This window comes from Coccinella septempunctata, chromosome 3 (genome assembly GCF_907165205.1).
Source record: "Coccinella septempunctata chromosome 3, icCocSept1.1, whole genome shotgun sequence".
Taxonomy (NCBI): domain Eukaryota; kingdom Metazoa; phylum Arthropoda; class Insecta; order Coleoptera; family Coccinellidae; genus Coccinella; species Coccinella septempunctata.
This window is the reverse complement of record NC_058191.1, coordinates 33,798,646-33,824,108: the sequence shown is the minus strand read 5'-3', so window position 1 is coordinate 33,824,108 and position 25,463 is coordinate 33,798,646. Positions and strand designations below refer to the sequence as shown.

General features: G+C 34.4%; 3 protein-coding genes across 3 annotated transcripts; all 3 read left to right on the top strand.

The window, feature by feature from the left end:
* The first annotated feature begins 8,740 nt into the window (after positions 1-8,740).
* On the top strand, positions 8,741-11,378 carry LOC123309397 (zinc finger protein 512B-like). The gene is made up of 2 exons (XM_044892500.1): positions 8,741-8,899; positions 10,673-11,378. The coding sequence occupies exons 1-2, from the start codon at positions 8,888-8,890 to the stop codon at positions 11,318-11,320; spliced, it is 660 nt and encodes a 219-aa protein (XP_044748435.1). The 5' UTR covers positions 8,741-8,887; the 3' UTR covers positions 11,321-11,378.
* Positions 11,379-14,730: 3,352 nt separating this feature from the next.
* On the top strand, positions 14,731-16,855 carry LOC123310408. The gene is made up of 4 exons (XM_044893875.1): positions 14,731-14,771; positions 15,340-15,524; positions 15,931-16,433; positions 16,735-16,855. Exons 1-4 carry the CDS (start codon positions 14,759-14,761, stop codon positions 16,853-16,855), a joined length of 822 nt encoding a protein of 273 aa, XP_044749810.1. The 5' UTR covers positions 14,731-14,758.
* Positions 16,856-20,539: 3,684 nt separating this feature from the next.
* On the top strand, positions 20,540-25,255 carry LOC123309368 (lipase member K-like). Its single transcript, XM_044892451.1, has 7 exons — positions 20,540-20,762; positions 21,014-21,194; positions 21,917-22,031; positions 22,713-22,959; positions 23,047-23,202; positions 23,270-23,497; positions 25,011-25,255. Exons 1-7 carry the CDS (start codon positions 20,613-20,615, stop codon positions 25,185-25,187), a joined length of 1,254 nt encoding a protein of 417 aa, XP_044748386.1. The 5' UTR covers positions 20,540-20,612; the 3' UTR covers positions 25,188-25,255.
* Positions 25,256-25,463: the final 208 nt, after the last annotated feature.

Below are 25,463 nucleotides of genomic sequence, written 5' to 3'. Positions count from 1 at the left end.
TTGTATATTTTTGTCGAAGAAGGAACAAATTATGTTTCTGATTCCATACATTCGTTTTTGCAGATGCGATCTCTTCGAAATTCTGCACATGTCTATGATTTATGATTGTTTTCATGGCTGGAGCATTCGCCATTTTGCTACCGCAGGCAACAAGTGAAATGCTTGGATTTAGGTAAGTTGTCTACTGGAGCAAATATAAACAATGACAAGAAAATTTTGCAGTATGCCAATTAATGTTATGAAAGTGACACATTTTAACAGTTCTACTAGCTTATTATTTCTTAGCTCCCTTCTTCGACTTATTGATAATATTCCTTTTTCATTCTACAGGATGATTGATTTATAACTCACTCTTTAGTGTAAAGTGTAATTGAAAAGTTTCATGATTCAGGATGAATTTAAAAAACTCGTTATCATTTGTACAGGGTACTATGCTTAGGGCATGATCCTTCTTTATTTCAAATGGTTATTTTTTTATTCAATCTTTTTATTCTTCTGAACATCATTTTTATTTGACATACATTATACCTAGATTCAGGACATTACATAAGAAATAGAAAAGGCAACTTTTATACAGGGTGGCCATTTGAAAACGAAACAGACGAGATTACAGACGAAATAAATTTTTTCGATAGAAATGCTCTGACAGGTCGATTTCTGTTTCGAGGGGGACAACTTAAGATGTAGGTTACGGACGCATAGCGCTTCAACCCTTGCTACTACAACCCTCACCCCCAATTTTTGAATAGGGAAGATGGGGTGAGTGATACCTCATTTGAAAGGTATTTTTATACTGATTTCAGCATAGTAATTGTTTTTTCATTTTATGCATTAGTTCTCGAAATATTCTTAACGAAGTATTTGAAAATGAAGTGGTGTTTTCATGGCACTTGTAGTGTTTTTTTGTGAAAAATCGACATTTTGAGCTTCAAAACAACCATGACTGTGGCTTCCTTCCTCCAATCCACTGACATAGAAATCTTTAATCAAGATGTCGAACAAACAAAGCGTATTGCGAAGGAGCTCAATCTTGCTGAAACTCAATCTAAATTATCGTCGATATAATTTGCAGTATTTCCAATAACATGCGGTAACACTTGATCGATAGAAATCTCCAAAAAGTCCAAATACGTACATATCTGTAATCAGATTACCAGGTAAGAAAATCAAATCATTAATGATGCCACAGAAATATTCCAGTCCCAATTCGTGAAACGATTTCCGACTTAATTATGAAGTGTTTTCTCAGTTGGCTTCAATAATGTTTTCATTTTGTTGATTATTGAATTCATATCTTTTTCAAAAAAATGAGAATCGATAATTTTTTATTTATTACGAACAGATCATTAAGTTGGCTTACTGGTTCTTTGACATGTGAATTATTCTTAGTTTTGAATCGAGACTTGTATGTGTTCTAATTCATTGTTCGACATGGTTTATTCAATTGCAGAGCGGGTGGAAATAATTTCACTTTTTTTTGCAAACAATCAATGTGCGAATAGAACCGCAGAATTCTTCAATCAACTTGTGGCTTCAAAGGAAGCCACAGTCATGGTTGTTTTGAAGCACAAAATGTCGATTTTTCACAAAAAAACACTACAAGTGCCATGAAAACACCACTTCATTTTCAAATACTTAGTTAAGAATATTTCGAGAACTACTGCATAAAATGAAAAAACAATTACTGTGCTGAAATCAGTATAAAAATACCTTTCAAATGAGGTATCACTCACCCCATCTTCCCTATTCAAAAATTGGGGGTGAGGATTGTAGTAGCAAGGGTTGAAGCGCTATGCGTCCGTAACCTATATCTTAAGTTGTCCCCCTCGAAACAGAAATCGACCTGTCCGAGCATTTCTATCGAAAAAAATTATTTCGTCTGTAATCTCGTCTGTTTCGTTTTCAAATGGCCACCCTGTATAATAATGAATGTTTTCATGGTAAAGAAACCAAGCAGGGACTATGCCTCTCGAAAGGCTACCTCATTCTTGATTTTTCATTTCAATATCGTTCTATTCTTCGAACGTAGTTGAAGGATGATATATGAATGAAACAAAAAGATTCTGCATTTTTCCCAGGCTTTCTGAAACATAATTATAAATAACAAAAGGTTTTTTTTTATTAATTTCGAATCATAAGATCTTCTTGTATTCTCTTTTTTCTATAGGTGAGTATAATAACATTCAAGGGGTGGGGCGTGGTCCGTTTATAATCACACTGTACAAATCAAATGAAAAATATTGTTACCCAACCAAGTTTCAAATATGCGACTTGAGATTGACACACCAGTTTGTGTTCCTAATAAATAAATTGTATTCAATAATCGACATTATATTGAGCAGAATTCAAGTTGTGAAAATTTCATGTTGAATATATTTTTTAATTCATTTTGCAGTTTCACGAATTGAGTTTCAATGATCATGAAAATAAAAATTTTTTGTAATGACTAAGCTGCGAGAAAATTTGAGTGGTAATTCCTTAATAATAGTATGATCCTTTCATATAATTTTTTTGAGCAAACCTCTGCAAAATACAGGTCCCAGAAGATGGCATCGACAAGAAATTTTAAATTTTGTTTTCCTAGAAACCAGAAAACTGACAGAAATTAAATCGAGCTGACATTTATACCGGTGTTCCCTAATTATTTCACGAGAAACTTTTTTTTTTGTTTTTTGTCATATCAAATAGATAATTATTGTCGAGAATGCGTCGTTTCAATGTACTGAACCGTGAATTTCCGAACGGTACTGCTGTAGGTATCTCGCTCGAGAAATTAATGCTTTGACCATAAATGGATCTTGTACGATGTCGAAAACAATCGAATAGAACTGCAGTTATTCATCAACCCCCACCGTTACGAAATGACTTGCATAAGTATATCAAGTGCAAAATTGAATAGAGGGCATTGGCAAAAGTAGGAAGATAATTGAGCGGTACTAAACTTGAAATACTGAACTAGACTGCAATTTGTTTCCGTAATTATGCTAAGTAGTCCACGATATCATGCACACTGTTTTCAGATATTTGCCTTATTACAAGACAGTGAGAAACAGAAGTCGAAAAATGCTCTTTCAAACCTTCAATTATTACTAATACCCAGCGTATCAAATTGGGTATATGTAATTAGTTCGGTCTGTTTTAAACAAAGTGCATTAGCTGTTATCAAATCTCATAGAGGCAGCTGCTTTTTTTGGATCACTCTATTTCGTTCATTTTCTCCCGAAGCGGATCACAATTACAAAAAAAATGTTCATAATCAGATAGACATCTGATATTTGTCAAAATTTTGCCCCTGAAAAACCATTATCTAGCTTTGTCATACATTATAGGCCTATATTATAGGTGTTTTGGCTCTAAAAAACGCTTACTAAACTATTTTGCCAGTATAAAAAAACACATGAAACATCTATAATCATAGATGTTTCATTCCTGTGTTACAAAATACTTTAGTAAGCGTTTTTTAGAGGAGGACTCGTTAATTGAAAGGTCTGAAAAGATGAAAATCGGTCAGACTTCTCTCGATAACAAATTGAAATCTCACTTGGGCCGAATGAAATATTATCGATTATATATAAATATGTCCATTAATCAATTCTATTGGATTTATGAGTTCATTATATATGTACATATACATATTGTAGTTCCAATAAAGAATAACTAACTGATCGAACATATGTATTATTTTCCTTATTCTTTTCAATAGCTATAACACAAGAAGTTCTATTCAACCATACTTAGGTCCCTCGTAGGTACTTATACCACCGGATCTGTCTTTTACTTCATACTTTATTGTAACCTGTAAAAATGCAATACGCTGATTCATTATGCACACAAACAAAAGTCACTGTTGACAACTAAATGCGTCAATGATTTGCATTTGATTAGCAACCAATTGACGTCAGCACTCGGCAGAATATTTTTAAAACTCCTACAAGAATTCATCGGCACTACACCTTCTTTTCTATAATTAGTTAGCCTTTACTCTACTTTCTGGGAAATTCAAAGGACAATTAAGTTTCGTGTAGGAGGAATAGGATATTCGAATATGCAAGTGGTACGATCAACTTTTTTCGTTACAGCAGTTAATATACCTACATGATAGTCTTTAGGATCATTCCCACAACAGAAAACTTATTTCACTTTGACAATGTCTAAATAAAAGAAAATACTTATGCGGTAATATTAGGAACACAAAATCTTAATATGCTGAAATGCCTGTTAAGAAAGAAGTTTTTTTGAGGGGCCAAAATGAATTTACAACTAACCACTCCACTCGAATATCTGTGCAAACCCACTCCCATAAAAAAATAAACTCGGACTAATGACATACCTATGGAAATATTCTGATATTCAATCATAAAAATGCTTGTAACTCAAAAACGGTTCATTTTTCCGCAGAATCAATGATAAAATACAAAAATGGAGGAATGTCGCCGATATCTTCAATCAAAAAAATGTTTCTGACCATTCAGTGCTAGGGACACTCCGTTCCTGGCGGTTCTGGAGATTTGTGGCCAAGGTGTTGAAAACAAATCATAACTGATATTTGTATTAACTAAAATTGAAAAAATTACTAGAATCGGTTGAGTCGTTCGGAAGTTACCACAAAAAAAAAGAATTATGGGAGTACCATTTGGAGGCACATATCTCCGCAGTATTTCTGACTCGTCTTTATTTACTTTATCCACACCTGTGAAAGAGGTGTAGTACCAGGACACCCTGTATGTATGTTGTTCATTGTTCTTACATTATCATTCATAGATCTTGAGAAGAGAATCAAACAACTTATTAGAATCATAATTGAAAGTGACATGGGAAGTAGTTCTCCTATGCAGATACTGCTTCTGGACTTAAGAATATTGACCGAGGAAAGGTGAAACAATATAGTTATCTACCTGGTGAAAATTCGCAGATGTCCAAGAATAACTCACCGTCTGGCGACATTTTTATGGAGTGTTAAATTACGAAATACCTTAACTACCTTAACTATATCCTCTGGGTTGTTTTCCGATAGGAGTGAGATGAAAAACGAGATAACATCGTATGTGCCACGTATGGATATAGCCTGAAAAAAGCAGTCATTTAACTTATATTTATGGCGTCTATTCGGATTCTGGGTTGACGATCTATTCCAGTTTTCTAAATTCCCAGAATTATCCATAAATAGACGAGCAGATATGCGGAATTATGCGATATAATATGAACTAATCCAGATTTGGAATTCTTGCGAAGTCTTTTGCAATCCCCAAAGACCTTGACGCTAATAGGAAAAGTTGATAATTACAACTCGGAAGAGAAAAAGATCGGTAGTTACGGAATGCAAGAAATCATGATTTATCTGTCGATGTTACTTACGAAATTTAAAGGAAACATGTCAATTAAATTCATTCTTCTTATATCGACTGTCAGGAAAAAAGTTGTCAAGGAACAAATGGGATTTTGAAAGTTGTGTTCAACTTTTCTATCAGATATTCTAGTTTGAGATGATCTAAAAATTTCATTTGGGGTTTACAGATAAATACTCATTTGGTGTAGAACAAAAATTGAGGGAGTTCCTAGCAGTGTCCACAAACTGCTCCAATAAGTTAATGCATCTAATGTGACTCCTATAATTGGGATAAAACTGTGGCATTGTGGCATATTTTGTTTCTATCACAATTTCAAAAACATTTTCATTTCGTAATTTTGTAGATTTTTCGAATTTCCGACTAGAGTGCCCAGAAACCATCTATTTTTCATGTTGCAACATATTTCGTAAACAAAGTTATTGACCATGTGAAACGCACCCTTACGCTGTATAAGTTTAAATACAGCTATCTCAAAAAAAATTGAAGATTGTTAAACAAGTGTTCTTTATTTACTCCTCACACTCCAATCCTAAGTAAGAAAACTTATTTGACACTTCTTGTATTTATAGGGAATCACAATTCAAGTTCAACGATTTGAAATTATGATTAATTTCATTGGTATCTATGTAAGTAAATCCAGACGGCCTTTCTTATCGAAAACTCACAAGATTTTTATTGTAATGTGAACGCTAGAGGACGTAGGAATCACCATGACAATTCTGTGCAAAAAATATCTATATACTCATGTCAATTATACGACATACTTACTCTCAAGCTTAGAGAGAATGGTTTCTTGGCTATTGAATATCGACCTTTAATGTTCAATCAGACGTGACTTTCGTTCCAGACAATTCCCATTTTGAGGCAATTTGATCAAACGATATGCATGATATCGTGTACAGATAATTCTATGATAATTTTTTGCAAACTGCTTGTTACTGTCGCCCTGGTGATCGAAACATATTGATAATATGTGGGAACATCAAGAATTGAAGGAACACTTATTGGAGAAAGTAGTATTTTTTATTGTTGTACTATTTTTATAGGCTGTAAATGTATGTCTCCAAAGGCTTCCAGAAAAAAGTAATATTACAAGAGTGCTGAAGATTTTCGATTCATTCAGTAAATTAAAAACCTTATATCTTATATGCCTCACATCATGTAAAATGACATCACTCATTATGTTCCTGAAACTACGTTTAAGCTGAAACAACCGAAAGTATCCATCTTAAGTGGTTGAGATTGAGGTCATTAAATCTCAAGAAGACGAAATATGGAAAGAATTCTTGAACCAACGGTAGTTAGGTACTGGTACTACTTATATCATGAAAAACAAATTATATGATTTTGATTTCCCTTGGCTGATTGGGGTGCATATTCATTCATTTTCGCTAAAATGTATTTTTTTTGTCTTGGGAAATAGATAATGATGTGATAAAGACATATAATCACATAATACCTAATTCTGCAGTGTCTATCGAAAAACTTAAGTAAATGTCTCTGTTATTCAATTTTGAAAAATGCTTCATATCAACTGAGAAATGATTCGAAAAAATGAATCAAATCAGAAGACATCTAGATACTAACGACTGCTCTAAATGCTTTCACCCAAATTTGATGCTTTCATATAAATACCATACCCCCTCCTATCTACGTTTGTTCACTTATCAATGAATAGTTCAACTACCAAATTGTTCAGTATAAATTAGGAAGGGATACGCTACCACTTTTCTATTGGAGTTCGGCAAATTGATTCATTCATAAAATGTGGTGTTATCACGTATATTGGTTAAGCTAGTTGTCATCTATAGCTTGAATATGTAAATCATTGGCAAACTCAATATAATGAGTTTTCTCTGATTCCTGAGTAGCTAATCAATTATATAGACATTAGAGTTAATAGTATGTTTGAATTGTTTGAATATTAGCGATTCCCTTGTTAGTGAATTGGCGTAAATAGTATTTTTTTTTCGGAAGTCTGGAAAGCTCTTTGTAGTTTTATGCTTTTTTGCATAAAAATTATGTCGATTCCACTATCTAGGGTGAAGGCGATCGGGTATACTAAGGGTAGGTGGGCCCACCCCCTTACGCCCATGTGTGGAGTGGCTTTGTCAAATTGTTCAGAAACAGAAACTGAATGAAATTTTCATGATTTCCTATAAGTGGATTTATTATGTATAATGCTATAAAATAGCAGAAATAAATTTTTTTAAGAAAAACGTCTTCAGCAGAAATATTCCAAAAAGTGTGACGTTTTCATCATTTCTTCCATAAACCGTTGAGTTTTTCCTTTGAAATCGCCCATAAACTAAGCTATCCAACGATGCAAAAATATACTGGATGTGCCATTTGAAATGAGAAAGTTGAAGGCTGCTCCCAATATTAACGGAAGCTATAGAGGTCTGAAAATATTTCAGAGAGAAATTTCATAGTCGAAAACTACATTATCCAAATTTTCACCACAAATTCGTGATAAGTTCTCTATAAACGTCTTATGGGGCATCCACCAAGGGACACCCTTTATTTTCAGTACAAGAAAAAATAGGGTGGGTTTAGTTTGATTTTCAACTCCTCATGTTGTAATATTCTTCAATAATTGATATTATGATTCGAATATGAAATTAGATTTAAGTTTAATTGAAATTCGATTTATGATTCAAAATGAATATATTTATTTTGAATTCAAATTTACGGTTCCTACGTAAAATGCTTCATTTTCGTTAAAATTTTGTTATTTCAGTGATACCTAGGAGTGATACCTCATCCTAGTGAAAATCATGTACCTAATGTAAGTTTCCTCAGCATAATTATGGATAGTCATTAAGTATCGCTCACATCAATCCAATTTCAACAGGTAGATATTCACCTGCATCCTAATCATGAGGTTACTTGGGCCAGCAGACAATCAAAAAAATCTGCTAAGGCAGAATATACTTTATAGACGAAAAATTTCAAAATTATGATTTTTGATTGAAAATTTGGTTGATTCAAGATCTCCAGAAAATATACAGTTTTGAGATCCAGGAAGTTTTTCGTGACTATTAGGAAAAGTCTTGAAACTGGTGGTCTTTAATGCTAAAATACTTTTTTCTGCACGATGATTTAGACAGAATAGGGTGAAGCAATTAAACAATGTCAAAAATAAGATTTTAATATCGATCAAATAAATACTGGTTGGAATCATATTTTTTTTTTTTTATTTCCATTTTCAATTTCCACCGAAGCTTTCGCTGCAATATTGGGAAACTGGAGTGCATTCAAAATTCAGAATATAGCGCAATTCAGCATTGAATGCATTATGAATAAACATTCAGCAAGTGCGTAAAATCCGGATTAGGTGTGTTCTTAAGAATGAAATAAGAAATTTATTCATATCGGTATTAGAGAGACAAATTCATTATCCTTCTTTATCACCTGGTATCCCTGAAACATTTTCTAGGTTAGGGGGGGTGACTTCGTTTCTACTATAAAGTGATCCTTTTACCATCAAACAATCAAACCCTAAGTCCAGTTGTGTTTGACACATTATCACTTTCAACATGAGAACTTTGGTGAGTACCTACAGTTCTTTGACGGCTCAGGTGAACTCCAGAGATTAATTACCAAGATAATTTTCACGTTTCTAGTGATTGTAACGTGAGGAAAACCACCGAAAAATCAGAACATTTTGTGAGATAACTGATTTTTTAAGCTATTTTCCAGACAGACTTCAGTTTCCCAAAATACCAAGAAAGATATTTTTTTCGGTAACATTCATTTTCTCTTCTGCTATTTTTTGTTGCTGCTCTTTGATTTTCTCAAGTATTTTTGTGATGAATGACACTGTAGATCTAATGTGAACTTATTTGGTTGAAATTTACCCTATATAGTATCAACTTAATGATTATGATTCAAATGCATCCTGCTTCTTTGATTTCTCCGATAGTGCCAATTTTCCAACAACTTTTCTTGATTCAGCAACAAAATGTAATTTTAATATTCAGTTTTCTTCTCAAAATCTTCTATTTATATCTTTAAAAGGCCCTTTCTAGAAGTTTTTGTTTGCTGTAGTTACTTCTGTTGTTGTTTCAATCCAGTGAAATGATGTACCTAGCTTTTTTTTGATAATTTAATTTTCGAGTTTTTCGTTATATTATATTTTCGTTTTTAAGATTGCCCTATTGTAGAGTAACTGATAGAAAGCGAACCTTTTTTTGTCATTACTCCATAATTTAAAAAAGTTCACTTCTCTAAAAACGAAAATTTAAAGTTGAATATGCAATGAATTAATAAATTTTGAAACAAAAACATTATGGATCATTATTAATCATGGAGCCCTTAATGATATATTCATCTGATAAAATGCGATGTATTGCGATGTATAGAATTAAATGGGGATCAATTTCACATCGCTGTGCATGCAGAATGCAGAAATCATTAAATTTGTACCGGTAGATTTACTTATCCTTGGCACTCCCTATGAAACAAATCCATAGAAAAACTCTAATTTGTGGACAGTTTCCTATCTGTATTACTCATGATGAAATTTTTATTGTTATCATTGGAGAAGTGAGTGTCTTTGAAAGTAATGGTCAGATTCAGCCGATACAACATAAATCTGTCGTTGTATGGAGCAACCAAAGAATCATGGGCATGAAAAATCATTCCTATACACGAGAGAACATTACCAATTATTCGTTGAATTTAAAGTAACTGTCGTAATTAAGAAAGTTCAGAGGAATTGCTCAAAGTTTGGAATTAAGCTGCTGATGACTCTCAGAAATGAATCAATACTGTGAACAAATTGTAGGATTGAAATAATTATTCAGTCAGTTCATCGATTGTTGGTTCATTAGTTCGTATAATGAACATTTGAAATCTAACAGTAAATGGAAAATTATGACCCCTAAGCGTATAATTTCAGGAAAAGAATAAAACCTGCCCAAGAATCTAGACTCTTGGGTCAGATTGAAACAATTCGAACATTGAAAATTGAGTAATGAAACACACAAAAATTTGTATTTTCAAAAATGCTGAAGAGTTTAATACTGAAATAACTCTATTAGAGCATGAATCATTGGAAGCTGAAAATCCTTCAATCAAAAGAACGAAGCATTATTCTAAGTTGATGTTGATTTGATCGCAAATGTTGGAGAATTTCCTCCACAATTCGAAGAAAACTTGTTTTCAGAGCATTAGAAATAAAAAACTGTTCAGAGCTTTTGAATTATACACTTCTATCTCACAGGAACTGGCTCATCAATTAAAACATGTACAATTTACAATTGATCCTATCCTCGATTCAAGAGAATGAATGTATCATTAATTTTGTTCCAATGTTGCAGTTTTGGATTGCCGTTTTAGTCGCGGTGGTTGCCGCCGATGAGAAGAAGGCAGTCCCAAAGGACAAGAAAGTTGACAAAAGAGGTCTTCTTGGACTTGGAATCCATGGAACTGGTCTGATCGGTACTACCGGACTCTCATCCCTCGCCACAACCGGAGCCATTGGCATCGGACCTGGCACCGTAGCTATTGGACCTTCTGCCGTAGCCGTTGGACCTGCTGGAATCGATCTTGGAGCATCTGCTCATTCCCACACCCACACCCAAACCACCATCACCAGAAACATTGGAATCCCAGTGCCACACCCCGTTGCTGTTCCTGTCGACAGGCCGGTACCTGTCGGAGTTCCAGTGAGGGTTAATGTGCCTGTTGACCGTCCAGTTCCATACCCCGTTGATCGTCCAGTAGCCGTTCCTGTGGACCGTCCAGTTGCTGTTCCAGTCGATCGTCCAGTTCCTGTTGGTGTACCCCAGCCCGTCGGTGTACCAGTTCCCCATCCAGTTCCTGTTGGAGTTCCCCAGCCTGTGGCTGTTCCAGTAGACAGACCTGTAGGAATTCCAGTTGCCGTTTCCCATGGAATCAGCCTGTCAGGAAATGGAATCGGCCTGTCAGGACACGGTCTCTTGTCAAGCCGTGGACACGGATGGTAAACTATCATTGTAATGTAAATATAAAGGAATTTTAAATAAACTATTCTTTACACCTTAACCATTTCATTATTGAAAAATCTTAAGGGAATCTTCATATGAAGATGAAACAGATCATGGAAATCTGTTGAGTGGAAATAAACTGCTCCACATGGGTTAGGGATATATTGACTTGAATTGCAAAAAAATATAGTTAAAATAAGATTTTTGTGATGAAAATTCATATTAATATGATTTCAAGTTGTAAATTAATTTCAGCCTGTAGGTCTGCAGCGCATACAGGGTGGTTAAGAAAAATTTTATTCCGGGAGAATTCAAGCATTTTAAGACTATCAATATTTGTATGGCCTCCACGGGCATCAATAACAGCTTGACATTTTCTTTGCATACTACACACGAGGTTGATGAACATTTCTTGAGGATTTTCGTTCCATAAACGGGGTAGAAGCTCTCTCAGATCTTTTAAGGATTCTGAGGTAGGTTGATGATTATCTAATCTTCTTTAAAGCATATCCCATGCATGTTCTATGCAATTGAAATCTGGTGAAAGCGGAGGTATTGGTAAATGTGGAATACCAAGCTCCTCGCGCGCATTCTCAACTATGGCTGCACGGTGCGGTCTAGCGTTATCGTCTAGAAATTGAAAAGTTTCACCAATAGCAGCGTGAAAATTTGGCACAACATTGTCAATGACATGCTCCCTGTAGTGTAAGGCGGTCATATTCCCAGGACAAATGTGTAGATCTGTGCGCCCGTTGAAACATATCCCGGCCCATACCATAACACTACCCCCTCGGAATGGATGAACTTATTAGACATAACGACGATTGCGGGATATGCGTGTGATTGTCCATAGCCTTATTCTTCGAGAATCTGAAAATCGTCCATATCTGGATTCATTAGTGAAAAGGACACTACGCCATTGATCGTTCCAATTGATATGTTGCCTTGTCCATTCTAGTCTTTGACGCTTATGGTCACGTGCTAATGGAACGCCTCTTAATGGACGTCTAGAACCTAGATTCACCTCTCTCAAACGCCGTCTGATGGTTTCGATGGAAACTTGAACCCCATCTGCATTTTGAAGAGTATTCCGTAGCATTCTACACGTAGATGTAGGGTTTCTTCTCGACGAAACGGTGATGAAACGATACTGAGCCGGTGTTGTTTTTGTGCCCACCAAGCCTTGGTCTTTTCAACACGGAACCTGTCTCCCTGAACCTATTCCAAAGTCGAGATATCACACTTTGGCTGACTTGGAGCCTTTCCGCTACAACAACCTGAGTTAGACCACCCTGTAGCATTCCGATAGCCCTATTAGCCTCAGCGTTTGTTAATTTACGTCTTGGCATTCTCAGAAAACTCGATAAAATCGAGCCGTTGATAAACTGACTTCATTTCAAAATAAGAACATTCAGGAAGCATATGGAAAGAACCAACCTTCAGAAAAAAGGGGACCAGATCGACGAAATGTCTCATACTGATTTTTATTGGATCGATTCAAGTTATTATTGAGTTTTATTGATTTACAGCGATTTTCTCGAAGATTACATACTTTTAAAAATGATTGCATACGATATCCATAACTTTTGTGGAGCAGTATATTTTCATAACCCATAGCACTTTCTGGATGAATGACCTCAGCATATTTGATATCGAGGAGGTACGTCTTCAGGAAAGTCCAAATTGCGTTTTGAATAGATGTTGTAATTAATTTGTAATACATTCTAGTCGAAATCCCATTTCACTATCACAATGACTTCAAAAGTTATAAATGGGTGGTGTAGCTTAAGATAGTCATAGACATTATAACTAAAGTCCCTATAGGGACGCAAGAAGGTAACTTATAACCGATAATTTTGATTGTCAAAATGGATTTTTCTCTTTTGCATGAGTTATTTTATTTGTTATGAATAATGCAAGACTTTCTCCTGTTAAGGGACAATTATCAAATCGTTATTCTTCTGAAAAAGAACAAACATATAAAATAGTTGCGAAACAACAATAATTATTATTCAGAGATTTCAACGATCGGTTAGGATAATAAACAGGGAACTTCAGCAGCAGAGGAGATCCAGAAACCCCTGCTTCTTCTTTCCCGCTAAGGATGAAGGGTATGAAGAGTTATACAAAAAAAATAAGAAAAAAGTGAAGATGGTAAAAGAAAATTGGATACAAAATGGAAGGACTATATTGAAGAACTATTCTATGATGAAAGACATTGGACATAAATAAGCGAAGTGGAAACAGATACTGGACCAGATATTTTCTTAAGGGTGCAATTGCTGCCTATTTAGCGCAATAATTATTGAAATTCACATAAACTCATTAAAATTTCCCTGATCAAATTACTTTTTCACCAGTCCTAACATGTTCTTCTGAAGTTAAGTCATGTGACAAAATACACGTCATGTATACCTACATATTTTTTCACTAAGTTGCTTGTTTCATAATCTTCATCAATAATGAATGTTTCCATACTTGATCTTTGGAGTAGGTATATGCTAAGTTTAATTAATACTTATATCGCCATCTGCGAAGTTATAATGAAAGTTGATCTTGAAGAACTAAGCAGAATTCTATCCGTTTTAATATAGATTTTAGAATTTATTTCTTGCAATTTCCACTAGATAGAAATTGTTCACATCAATATTCTGGTTCCTTTTAGTCACTTTCTACCCCAACGATCCATTCAAAAGGACTATGGAGGGTAGACAAACCATAGAAAGGACGATCACTGGAATATTTCATCAAATGAAATATAGAGAAAGCACTGACTAAATAAGGATGCTCATTTAAATTAATGAAAAATGGTTTTCCATCCAGGTACTGAACTCACCCAATGCTGCTTGGCTCTCAGAATAATAATTTTCCGATATTTCTGAGAATTTAGCTTCGAAATGATGAAGACTAGTACGTCTGGGAGATTCTTGCGTAATTTGAGCTTCATCTGGCATATCGTTTCTGAGACATAGAGTTTTTTGAGTTCATATTCCCACGAATTTCGTTGCGACACACATTTGGCAGATATTGGGTACGTTATTAAACTCACAGACTGTATGTAGGTACTTTGGAATTTGATGAAAATATCTCTGCTTTTTTCTCAATGGATGCCTTGCTTAATGATCACAAATAAGCTCATTTGATCGCAAAATCGAGAAAATGTAGAGTAAAAGGAGTAAGGTTGCTACGAATACGAATAAAATAAAGCTCTTTAAATTTACATTTTTATCATTCTGCATTTATGGCATGAATTGGATCAATAGAACTAATTATCATTAGTGAATATTCGCAAGCCTTAATGTTATAGCCAGTAATGGAAGGTTGAAAAAAAGAGTTTTTTAAATTATTAATGAAACAATAAAAATTGATGTGAACATCAGTAAATACGCATTACCTTTGTGGGCATATGATATTGAAGATCTAATCTGCTTGTCAATTATGCTACTCAAAGGTGAGATTCCTGAAAAGATTTTCTGAAATTCTGTAAAATAGATTCATAGTATGTAGTCACCTACTTAAAATTTAGCCTTAATTTTTTCTTTTTATTACGCTTCAATGTTTTGATGAAATATGTTGAACGATGTAATTGATGATGTAAAAAGTTCCATATTTTTCTTGAAAAAACAGATATATTTTTGTATAATGAGAAGGAATATATTCAAGTGGTATTTTTCAGTTGTCTCCAATCTTTTGCAATTCTTGTCCTTCCTGTCTTGAATTAAAAAATTAAAATGGGGACTTGCGACTTCAGTACAAGACTATTATTACTTCTGAATTTTGTCAATTTGTGTTTCTTGAGAGTTTATTTTATTGTAAAATAAAAATCATATCCTAGATCGAAACCTTGCAGAATTTAAACTGAATAAATATTTCATTTTGTACACCCTCCTCAAGCAACTCTACCATGAATAACCTTATATATTTCATATTCAATTGAACCCAGAGATTTATATAAAAAATAGTTGATTATCGATGAATATCTATATTTCAGGAAGTTTTGACCTTGGATTTTGTTCCAGATCATTTGAATATATTCAGGGAAAAATGTTTCGTTTGGAGGAGAGAAAAATGGTATTTCCCCCACCTGCATATGTTCACTGTTTTTAAAGTTGTGATGATATTTTTTTTCTTACGTATATCGAAAGCAACACAGTTCAAGATTCCTTTTACTTTCAACTTAAATATAGAACACGATGTCATTTATGTGAGTATCAGTGTATCTTATATCAAAAAAATGAAGTGGAAGAACTTCATAAGTTTGAAGTGAATAAACAGCAATCTAGAGGGTGTGAACGAATAATTGCTAAATTACCTACTTGAGATGTCTCCTGAAAAACAATTTCAAATTTTTTCCTTAGAAACCAGGAAACTGAAAGAAATGAAATTGAGCAGGCATTCTATGAGAGCGGGAAGCTAAGCTGTTGTTATTTCCCTCTAATTGCAATTCATATTTAGCATTGCAGTCTTCTTTCTTATATAGAAAAATCCTTCAATTTCATTTCTTTTAGTTTTCTGGTTTCTGAGAAAAAAATTGCTTTTTAGGTGCCATCTTTGGGGTGCTGTATCTAAGCAGTGGCTGCTGATCTTGAATTTTATATATAATTTTTCAGTTCCCATGTTTTATTATAACGTTTGGATCCACGAGAAAAGAACTCGAAGAGTTGCACAAATTCATGCTGGAAAATTTCGAAGACTATGAATCCAGAGGAGAAGAAGTGTATCAAAGATTATTGAAGCTAACAGGATACCTGAAGTGGCTAACGTATACCAATGACATCTTGGCTTCTATATTTATGGCAGCTCTCATATTCTCAGAGAGTCAACAAAATTCGTTTTTGTACATATTTGTGTTGGTCCAGGGTTTTCAACAGAATCCCATATTATATTGGTCACTTATTATTTCTTACTATTTATTTGCCTTCTACAACCTCAGAATAGGTTTCAGTTCTCTCTACCTCTTCTTTTATCTGATGCTTCATTATATCCTTCAGTTTATTCTACTAAGAGAAGGTGCAAAGGCTCTGCAGAACTATTCTGGAAATGATCAAGCATGTCAACTAAAAGTGAAAATTGAACTGAAAAGGCTCGCCCAGCATTCCCAAACTCTTACCAGGTAATTTTCCAAAATTTTCAAAAAGATTCAATGGAATTGAAAACTAGAACTTAGCTTCACATCAGTACTTCACAGCTAACTACTGTGATTCAGTAGAATTAGATCGGTGTTCTTTCGAATTTTGGGAAAAAAATTTGCTGCCTATAACTCCGAAACCACTGGCTGGCGGATTCTGTTTATTAACGAAATTAACCGGGGAATTTCAAGTTTCTAACTCTTCTTCTTTGCAAAAATGTTTGGAGATGAGTTGTAGAACTGTTATATAAAGGTTGTATTTGTACTATGTTCATCTCTATTTTAGGTTTCATAACAAAGTAATGCATGTTTTACGCATACCTTCGCTGGTAGTACTATGCATGTTAGTTATCTGCGTCACTGGTGGTTACTTCACGACTTTTTTTGTGAGTAAATTTTCATTCTGAAATGCAAATAAATGAAATTTATTTTTCAGCTTCGATATTTTTCAGAATATATTTTCACTTTCGTGATTTGTATCCTTGTGTCTGGATCCACGACTATCCTCTTTTACATGGGACAAATCTATTGTGATCAGGTAATATTTGTTTTTGATGATTGAAAATAGCAGTATATTTTTGAATTTTTTCATTCGCTTTATATTGTGAATTATTTTATTTTCATGATGAGTTTGTCGAGCCAAACTTCATCACTTCATTTCAACGCTTGAAAATTAATTTAAGGCCTTCTGATAGGCATTTCTCTGAATTGAATTGAATTCATGCAATGTTGTAACAATGCTAATCATTGATCCTTCAAAAAAAGCACTTATTTGGATTTGAACCCAGGAGATGTCATAGGCTTAACTCAAATTCATAACCAAAGCATTCGCCATCCAAGTATTTGGCTTGGAATCAATGCTTAAAAGATTGGTGCAAAATTGTAGGGCCATTTGATCTATTTGTCTAAGGAAGGTATCAACAGAGTTTTTTCAACATTTTTGCAGTGGTATGATCTACAAGATATTTCGCATAAATATTCGAATCAGTTAATAAATCAAATTTCGATTCAAATTTCAATTGGATCGGTATTTTTCAGACAATGAGAGGCCCATACTACCACTATCAGTAATACTTCATTGAGTATTCCAAAATTCGGGAATTACAGCCATTTGAAAAAAACGATAAGGCTCTCCTTCTCTCTTGCACACTTGTTCTTTGTTTCAGACTGGTGACTTTTGTGACGAATTATTTAAATGTCCTTGGTACGAATGGAGCTCCGAAAATAAAAAGTCCTATCAAATTATTCTGATTTTTTATGCTGAGAGAGAAGATATGCTCTATGTTGGACTAGTTCCCATTATTCACGAAAGCATCATACTTGTGAGTAAAATTGAAAAAAAAATAATAATCTAAACAAACTTTACTTTTGGCACCATTCGAATATACAGACTACACTGGATACAGGGATATACATATGGAGTATGGAACCAAATCAATATTCCAAAAACTGAGGGACATATTTATGTAAATTGATCCTGTATTTTCTGTAACTTCTGTACTTCTGGTTTCACCGGAAATACCCCCAACTTCTAAAATTTGAATAAGATATCCTGAATATTCTTGCAAATTTACAAATATACAGGGAGACCCATTTTAAACGATCCACTGAAAAAACTTTTTGGGAAGAGCCTGGATACAAAAATCTTTCAAATTAAAGTTTCCTAGTCTACAGGGGAAATGGAATGCACATACTTAATCTGACCTTGGAGTTATATTCCAAAGTCAAATAGATTTTTTGAATGTGGATTATATAACTGGGATAATTAATAATCATTCACAACGAATAAAGCTATTAGACAAAACATTGCAATTGACTTATGGGAATCACCTCTAACTTCTAAAACAAGTTTGACAATAAACTATGGGGTAAATCCACGCTTTGTGGACTTATACCTGTGAAGTGATGCATTACTCGTTTTTTAAAATTATTTTCACCAAACGAATAACATCAATGCATATCCGTTTTGGAATTTTTAACCAGCATCTAGTTTCTGTCTTCCTATATAATTCAATTTCTTATTTTTTAGGTAGGACGAAGGCTGTTTGCTGCTCTTACTTTTGCCAGTACCATGAGCGACGGTTTAACCCAATAAATTATATTCTGCACTCACCTTTGTATTCGGACTATTTGGTGTACCTACATTTTCAGCACTGTCACTTTGAATTAAAAAATTATTTGAGCATAATTCTTGGTAGAGTACCTAACCTTCAAATATGAAAATAATCGGAAAAACTAGAACTTTAAACACAAATACTTCCAGCAGAAAAATTTAAATAATAATAATCAGCAACAGGTGTTAAAATTTGCAATATCTATCACAAAACTAGAAATAATGAAAACTTACCTAACGTTCAGGATAACAGAAGGCTTTAAACTAGCAACCGAATTACAATATTTCCATTAGAATGTTTTATTTAACCACCAAACGGGTTTCGCTATTAAACTAACATCTTCAGGTGGGTTGAGGGAAACCTTAGTGAGTTTACTCACACTTGTAGCGGCTTAATAACATATCCTAGTTTGATTGAAGATTTTTATTGAGTATCGGCCATATCAATTCGATAAAGGGGCTTTGCCTGAGAATTTAAGGTTATTCCACAATGTTTTTGTCACAGTGGTATTGGATGAACCGATTAAAACCCCTTAATCATAAATAGATGCCGCCTTCTGGCAGATGAATAATAAACGGAATTAATTCAGACACATAACAAAGTTTACGATCTGAATCGAACTAGTAAACAACCATCATTCAAAGTATATTTACAGAAATACCACTTCGTGACAGCTTCATAACCCGTGTTGGGTTTGTGTCTCAACGTTACCTTGCGTTCTGAGGTAATGTGTTTCTGAGGACACAAAGGCTGAGACTTAGATGCGGCGACAGAAGGCGAGTAAGAGGGAGCTGGTGCCAGATATGATTGAGCTTGAGGGGTTTACGTAGGAGATGGAGCCTTGTACAGAGGGGCAGGAGCAGGAGCTGGTGCATTGTAAACTGGTTGGGTTGTCTGTAAGCTGGAGATGAATCTGTTGCTGATTTATATGCTGGAGGTCCATATATGGTGCGGAATAAGAGGGTGCTGTTTGTTTGTAGATTTGTTGCCGATATTTACTCACTGGAGCTTTATATTGAGGTGCACTCGAATATTCAGGTTGCGCTGGTGCTTTATAGGGTAAGGAAGGTTGGTACTTTGGAATATCATAAGTCATTGTCTTGTAAGCCGGAGAGTAGTTTGGGACTTTGTAAGCTGGTTGAGAATATGGTATTGATAAGGCACCGAATAATCTTGAGCCTTGTAAACTGGAGCCGAATATGACGATGAGTACGAAGGTTTATATGCCTTATATGCAGGTGGTGCGTAAGCTGATGGAGTATAAGCTGATGGCAGATGGAGCCTTATACACTGGAGTGGGGTAGGCTGGCGTTGGGTACACTGGACTCTGGAGGGTAAAGAAGTGTTATATCCGTATGATCTAGGATATCCGTACGCTATGGTTGATGCTCTATAGTGACCATAGCTAATTCCAAGTCCTCAACTAGATCCTTAATAGGGGAATGAAAGGAACCAGGAGTTTGTCGGACTTATTCTGACTGATCCTGTATATTCTGTAATTGACATTTGAACTCTCAAAGCTAGAAATAGAACTGACAGTAAGCGTTGAAAGTGTTCTTTCCAGGTTTGGTGAGCCTGGTAATGTAGCTTTCGCTGGAAATGGTTCGAGATTTAGAAAAATTTCTATATGATGTGAATATTCAAAAAATCTTGAGAACACTGCGGGGAATAAGAAAACGAGAGTGTCGTGTCGCGTCGCTTGACGAGACTCGATATTCAGTCGGTGAGACTAAACTAGACTCTCCTGAGTTTCCTGAATCTCTCTGAAGAAAAAAATTTTTTTTGTATATTTTGTCGATGAAAACTTCTATTACAGTATAGAAGACAACGTCCTTCTATTGTTTTGAGGCTTGAAACGTTCGTAATTGTAGCCATTTCGAAGGAGATAATCCTTAATTACAACCTATAATTTCCTGATATTATTTGAGTAGATACTTATCGTCAAAAATTGTTCCTAATGGTTTTATCTATCTTATAAGTTGCTGTGTTTTTCCAGGGTATTGGTGCCCTTCAAAAAATTTCAGCATTACTTTTTCAGTACTTTGGCGAAATGAACGCAGGAACGTTTCAGCTCATTTTTTTTGTTCTGACGTTTGCCGGAACCGGCTATGCAGTGAAAACTTGTAGTACGTGGCAGGATTATTGGAACTTCTTCGGTGCCAACAGTTGTCGAGAGAATTTGGACGCTGACGATGAATTTGTAAGTTGAGAGTAAGAAGTAGTGAGGTTTGTAAGCCTTTTTTTACTGGTTTAAGTAGAGGTTGCAAAATCTCTCACATCTCTTTCATTTCTCTCTCAAATGTAAGGGACTTCGCAGAATATTATTAATTTATTCAAAAGGAAATTTTGAAATTATTCACAGGGATCATTTAGGATAAGGAAAAATAAATTTGAAAAACCACTAGTATCTAGTATCCAATTCTTTATTCTTCTTTGATATTGTTGTTGCAGGTAGGAATTGTTGGAAGATGGGGTAAAAAAGTTGAAACACATGAAATAACCACTTACGATGGTTATATATTAACCTTATTTCGAATAGTATCTAATGAGCAGAATGCGTCACCAGTGCTCCTATTGCATGGGATTTTCATGAATTCCTTGGCTCTTGTTAACAGGGGAAAGAAATCACTCGGTGAGTTAATGTACATCTTTCTTCAACGATTTGATTTCTGTTAGTCATGTTCGGAAACTGATTTTGGTTGAAATTTTCTATATAACTATTTTTATAGACCTTCCTAGCGGACTTCATCATGTCCGTGGATAAAATTTAAGAAAAAAATGATAGTAGGTCCTCCTCATTGATTATTCCATTCATTAAATTCGGAAAATAATGTTCTTTGACAGAAAATAATTGGCGTGTTGTTTCTCCAGCTCCCTTGAGGATTTAATCAGGGAACAGAATTATTTTCTTGCGTTTTTCACCAACCTTAAAATTTTTTACATTTGGAGTCGATGAACAATCGAAAATAAAGATCATTTAACATCTACCGATATTTTGTTCGAGTTTTAAGTTGGAGACAGCCAGTGTTAAAGCATAATGTTAGGTATCTACATCTTTTTTATGAAAAATTTCTGTGATTCTGATTCTATATGGGTGTCATTAAAATTAAACTCTCGAATTTCTCTTTTACGTTTAAACATTCTTGTTTTTTCCATTTAAAGAACTTATACACTGAACAACTATTACTTCCGACTTGGAATAGTGAAAGAAAGGAAGTTTTCATATCTCAAAGTCTTTTTTCATTTCAATTCCAATTCAAAATGGTTGGTATTAAAAAATTCTTGAATATGTGATGAATATTTGTGAAAAATTTCTTCTCTGTTTTTATAAAACAAATCATACTATTTTTCAAGCCCATCAGTTCGCCGAAAAGGGATACGATGTTTGGCTCTTGAATTGGAGAGGTACTAAATACAGCAAGAAGCACATTGCACTGAAGTCAACAGATAAGGCATACTGGAGTTTCAGGTTAGTCTAATTCATAAACACTTCTTGGTTGTTCTATGTCATAAAACCTCATAGGAGCTGTTTTAAGTTCGAACTTGAAACACATTATACGATTTTTACAAAATGAGTTTTTAAAACACGTGTTTCGCTATTACAATAGCATCTTCAGGTGGGTAAAGATGAACTATTTATGAGGTGAACTCACAAACAGTTTCATATCACGTTTCATATTGTTCATATTGGGTGGCGCTTCAGTACTACTCGATAATACTCAGAAGCGCCTGCCAGTATTCAAAAAGAGTCCATTAATTCCAAATCCAAACGTTTTTCCATCGGACAAAAAGCTGTGTTGCTCCGACGAGGTCAAATGAGACCGAAACCATGGTCAGCATCTGCTTTTCTTCTGTGGAACGTTCTCCATTCAGCTGTCCGGACGATGGTAAATTGGCTCGTTCAATTCAGAATACTTCTCGATATTCATATCTGAATTTATTCATTATAATAATAAATAACAACAATCAAAATAATAACTCTTTATTATTAACTCACAAACTTGCATTGAACAAGAAGGTCCATACTTATATGTATACTAAGAAATATCTTAGCTATCCATAATTATTTCAAACAAACCTCGAGCTTGCAAACATATCATGTGTAAAGTTTCACTGTTTGGTACTTATGAGTTGGATGTTTTTTTTTTAGTTTACATGAATTGGGAATCTATGATCTTCCTCAAGCCTTGCAAGAGATCAAGAAGGCAAACAGTCAAAAAGTTTTAACTGTCGGTTTTGAGATAGGAAATACGGCAGCATTTATTTATGCCTCCACATATCCCGATGAGGCTAAAAAGTGTTTGAGTGGCATGGTTGCTCTTTCACCTACTGGTGCTCCAATAAACGTTGGTTTCTTTACCAAGATGATGTTTTATTCGGTGCCTGTCTTGATGAAGGTAATATCAATATTTCTTTCACCCAATAGCACATAATGAAACATTGATCCAGCATCGGGAAATCCTTGTCTGATACCCATTTTTTAGCCTATGTTGCTTTATTTTTATCATGGTGAAGTACCAGCTATTTATCAAAACTTTCGAGCTACAGTCTTCTGCAGGAAGAGTGGAATTTGGTTCGCTAGATTCTGTGATGCATCTTTTATGATGCCTACGGGACTTGATATAAAACAACAAGATCCCGTAAGTGTTTTCTTAAACACCTTTTTTGAGTAGTAACCCACCCATTATGAGACGCTTTCACTTTCAGGATACAATTCCAGTGATCGTTGCCTTGAATAAAGACAGCAACTCTCTCATGACTTTCGAGCATTTTTATCAGATGGCAGTGAATAGGAATTTCCAACAGTTCGATTACGGAGATGAAAAAAATAGGGCAATGTATGGAAAGAATAAGCCGCCATCGTATGATTTGTCGAAAATAAATGTTCCACAACTATTTTTCGTGGGAAGAAATGACAAAGCTGGTACCTTACAGGTGAGATTTTGCTGAAGTGAAGTTATAAAACTTCGAAAATAGATTATAGGAACTATGAATTAAATTCTGATTACATTATTGTACCTACCAAGAAAACGTACAGTATGTGAACTTCATATGCCCAGTTTAGATCAGTATCTATTGACGTCTATACATAATTTGTAAGCTGCTTTTCGATGTAAACGTCTTTACTTCAGTTTCGAGAGATTTGTTATCTGAATCAGGACATTTTTCCAATTATCAATCACTACGTGTCACTGTTACATGTTCAACAAGGTTTTTGATACGGATGAAATAACAAACTTAAAACATGATAGCTATACAGAGTGGCCCATAAAATTTTACTGCCGAAAACACATGACTGAAAACAACTCAGTCCATCAGTAGAGCAATATAGCAATAGAGTTTTCGTGAATAAATTGGTAAAACATTTTCAATATACATAAGTAAATGAGAAACTCTTGGTTTAAGTTTCACCTATTAGTTTTTCATTATTGTTGAATTTGACTATGTTAATGCGAAATGTTCAACGAATTAAACAAACGAATTACAGACTTGGGGATGAATGGAAAACAAATTGATGGCCTTACCACCACATAAAACCACTCTTCACTTCACCCAAGATGCAAATCAACAGTTGAAAACCTCACCAATAACCATGCAGTGTTTTCCAAAAAAGGGAAATCTTTTGTCTAATTGTTAACCTCACCGTTTCACAGAAAAATTGCCCGAAAGAGAATAAAACACTGAATTGATGGGCAACCCAAATTCCAAAATTCCCGTTCAGTTAGTTCATGATAGTTATGCATGGTTGGCATATTTATCAAGAATATAGCAAAATTTCTGTGTTTTCTATTCTTTCATGCTTCTTTTTGGAAACGGTTGCTTGAGATCATTAGGAGCAGGACTCTTTTCTTCTACTACTTTTAGAGAATCACTTTCTAAAGTGTATATTTTCATCTTAATAGTAAGAATGGTTTTGAGTGGTCGTAACCCCTAAGAACACGACAAAAAGTTTTAGACTGACCTCAACTTTAGGTGTAAAATAATGAAAGACTATCAGCATTTCGAAAATTTCAAAGAAATATCTCTTTTTATCAATGGAAACGTGAACACAGTTTTAATTTTTGACACCCCTCATCTCAGAAAAAGAGATTTTTTTGTCTTATCAAACACCCTGTGAAAAATTACTTTTACTCAAATACCTAGTAACTCGAAAAATGGAAAACTATATTTTTTTGATTACTTGAAAGCTGTGGTTCCATCTGATCTTATGTAAATAGCAGGAAAAGTTTGCTTCTTTGGCTTATTGGTGGAGGAAACTCCATGTTTATAATTTTAGTATTGTTTCACAGACCCAAATAGCGAAGCAAAATATTACAGATCAGCCATTTCCAGTGCAACAGTAATTGCAATATTGAATTGATAGAAAACTAACCTTTTCATGCTGAATTATTATTTTTTTGATATAATAACCTCTTGGTCATCAAATCCAACATTCTTTTTTTTTCAGGATGCCACGGTTATGTACCAGCATATACCAAGTGAATATCAGCAGGAATTTTATGTTATAGAGTACGAGAAATTCGGACTAGCGGATTTTGTACAAGCTAAAGATATCAATGATTTTCTTCACTCTCATTTAATGTCCAGTGTCACAAATCTTGTGCCCCCAGTAGGCGCTAATTAAAAAAATATTGTTCATAACCATTGAGAAGAGAATTATATTGTCGAATCAATATAAAATTTTTTTGAATATTTTTGTTTCTTCATTATTAGAATACTGATTCCAACTTTATCTATCAACGATACATCTGAGGGTAACACTGAATCGAAAAATCCAAATAATTCATCACTCAATGATTCATCGACATGGAACGATTGAAATTTCAAACAGAAATATTGAAGATTACACAGTAAATATTTAAATTTATTATTTTCGAATTGGAAAATTAATTATCCCTTG

What these genes read in the sequence shown, in the direction of transcription:
- LOC123309368 (XM_044892451.1), top strand. Translation starts at nt 20,613, where the DNA reads ATGAACGCAGGAACGTTTCAGCTCATTTTTTTTGTTCTGACGTTTGCC. An exon ending in CGGTGCCTGTCTTGATGAAG is followed by an intron (nt 22,960 to 23,046) that starts GTAATATCAATA and finishes CCCATTTTTTAG; the next exon opens with CCTATGTTGCTTTATTTTTA. An exon ending in ACAAAGCTGGTACCTTACAG is followed by an intron (nt 23,498 to 25,010) that starts GTGAGATTTTGC and finishes TTTTTTTTTCAG; the next exon opens with GATGCCACGGTTATGTACCA.
- LOC123310408 (XM_044893875.1), top strand. An exon ending in TAGAACACGATGTCATTTAT is followed by an intron (nt 15,525 to 15,930) that starts GTGAGTATCAGT and finishes ATAATTTTTCAG; the next exon opens with TTCCCATGTTTTATTATAAC. An exon ending in CATTCCCAAACTCTTACCAG is followed by an intron (nt 16,434 to 16,734) that starts GTAATTTTCCAA and finishes TCTCTATTTTAG; the next exon opens with GTTTCATAACAAAGTAATGC.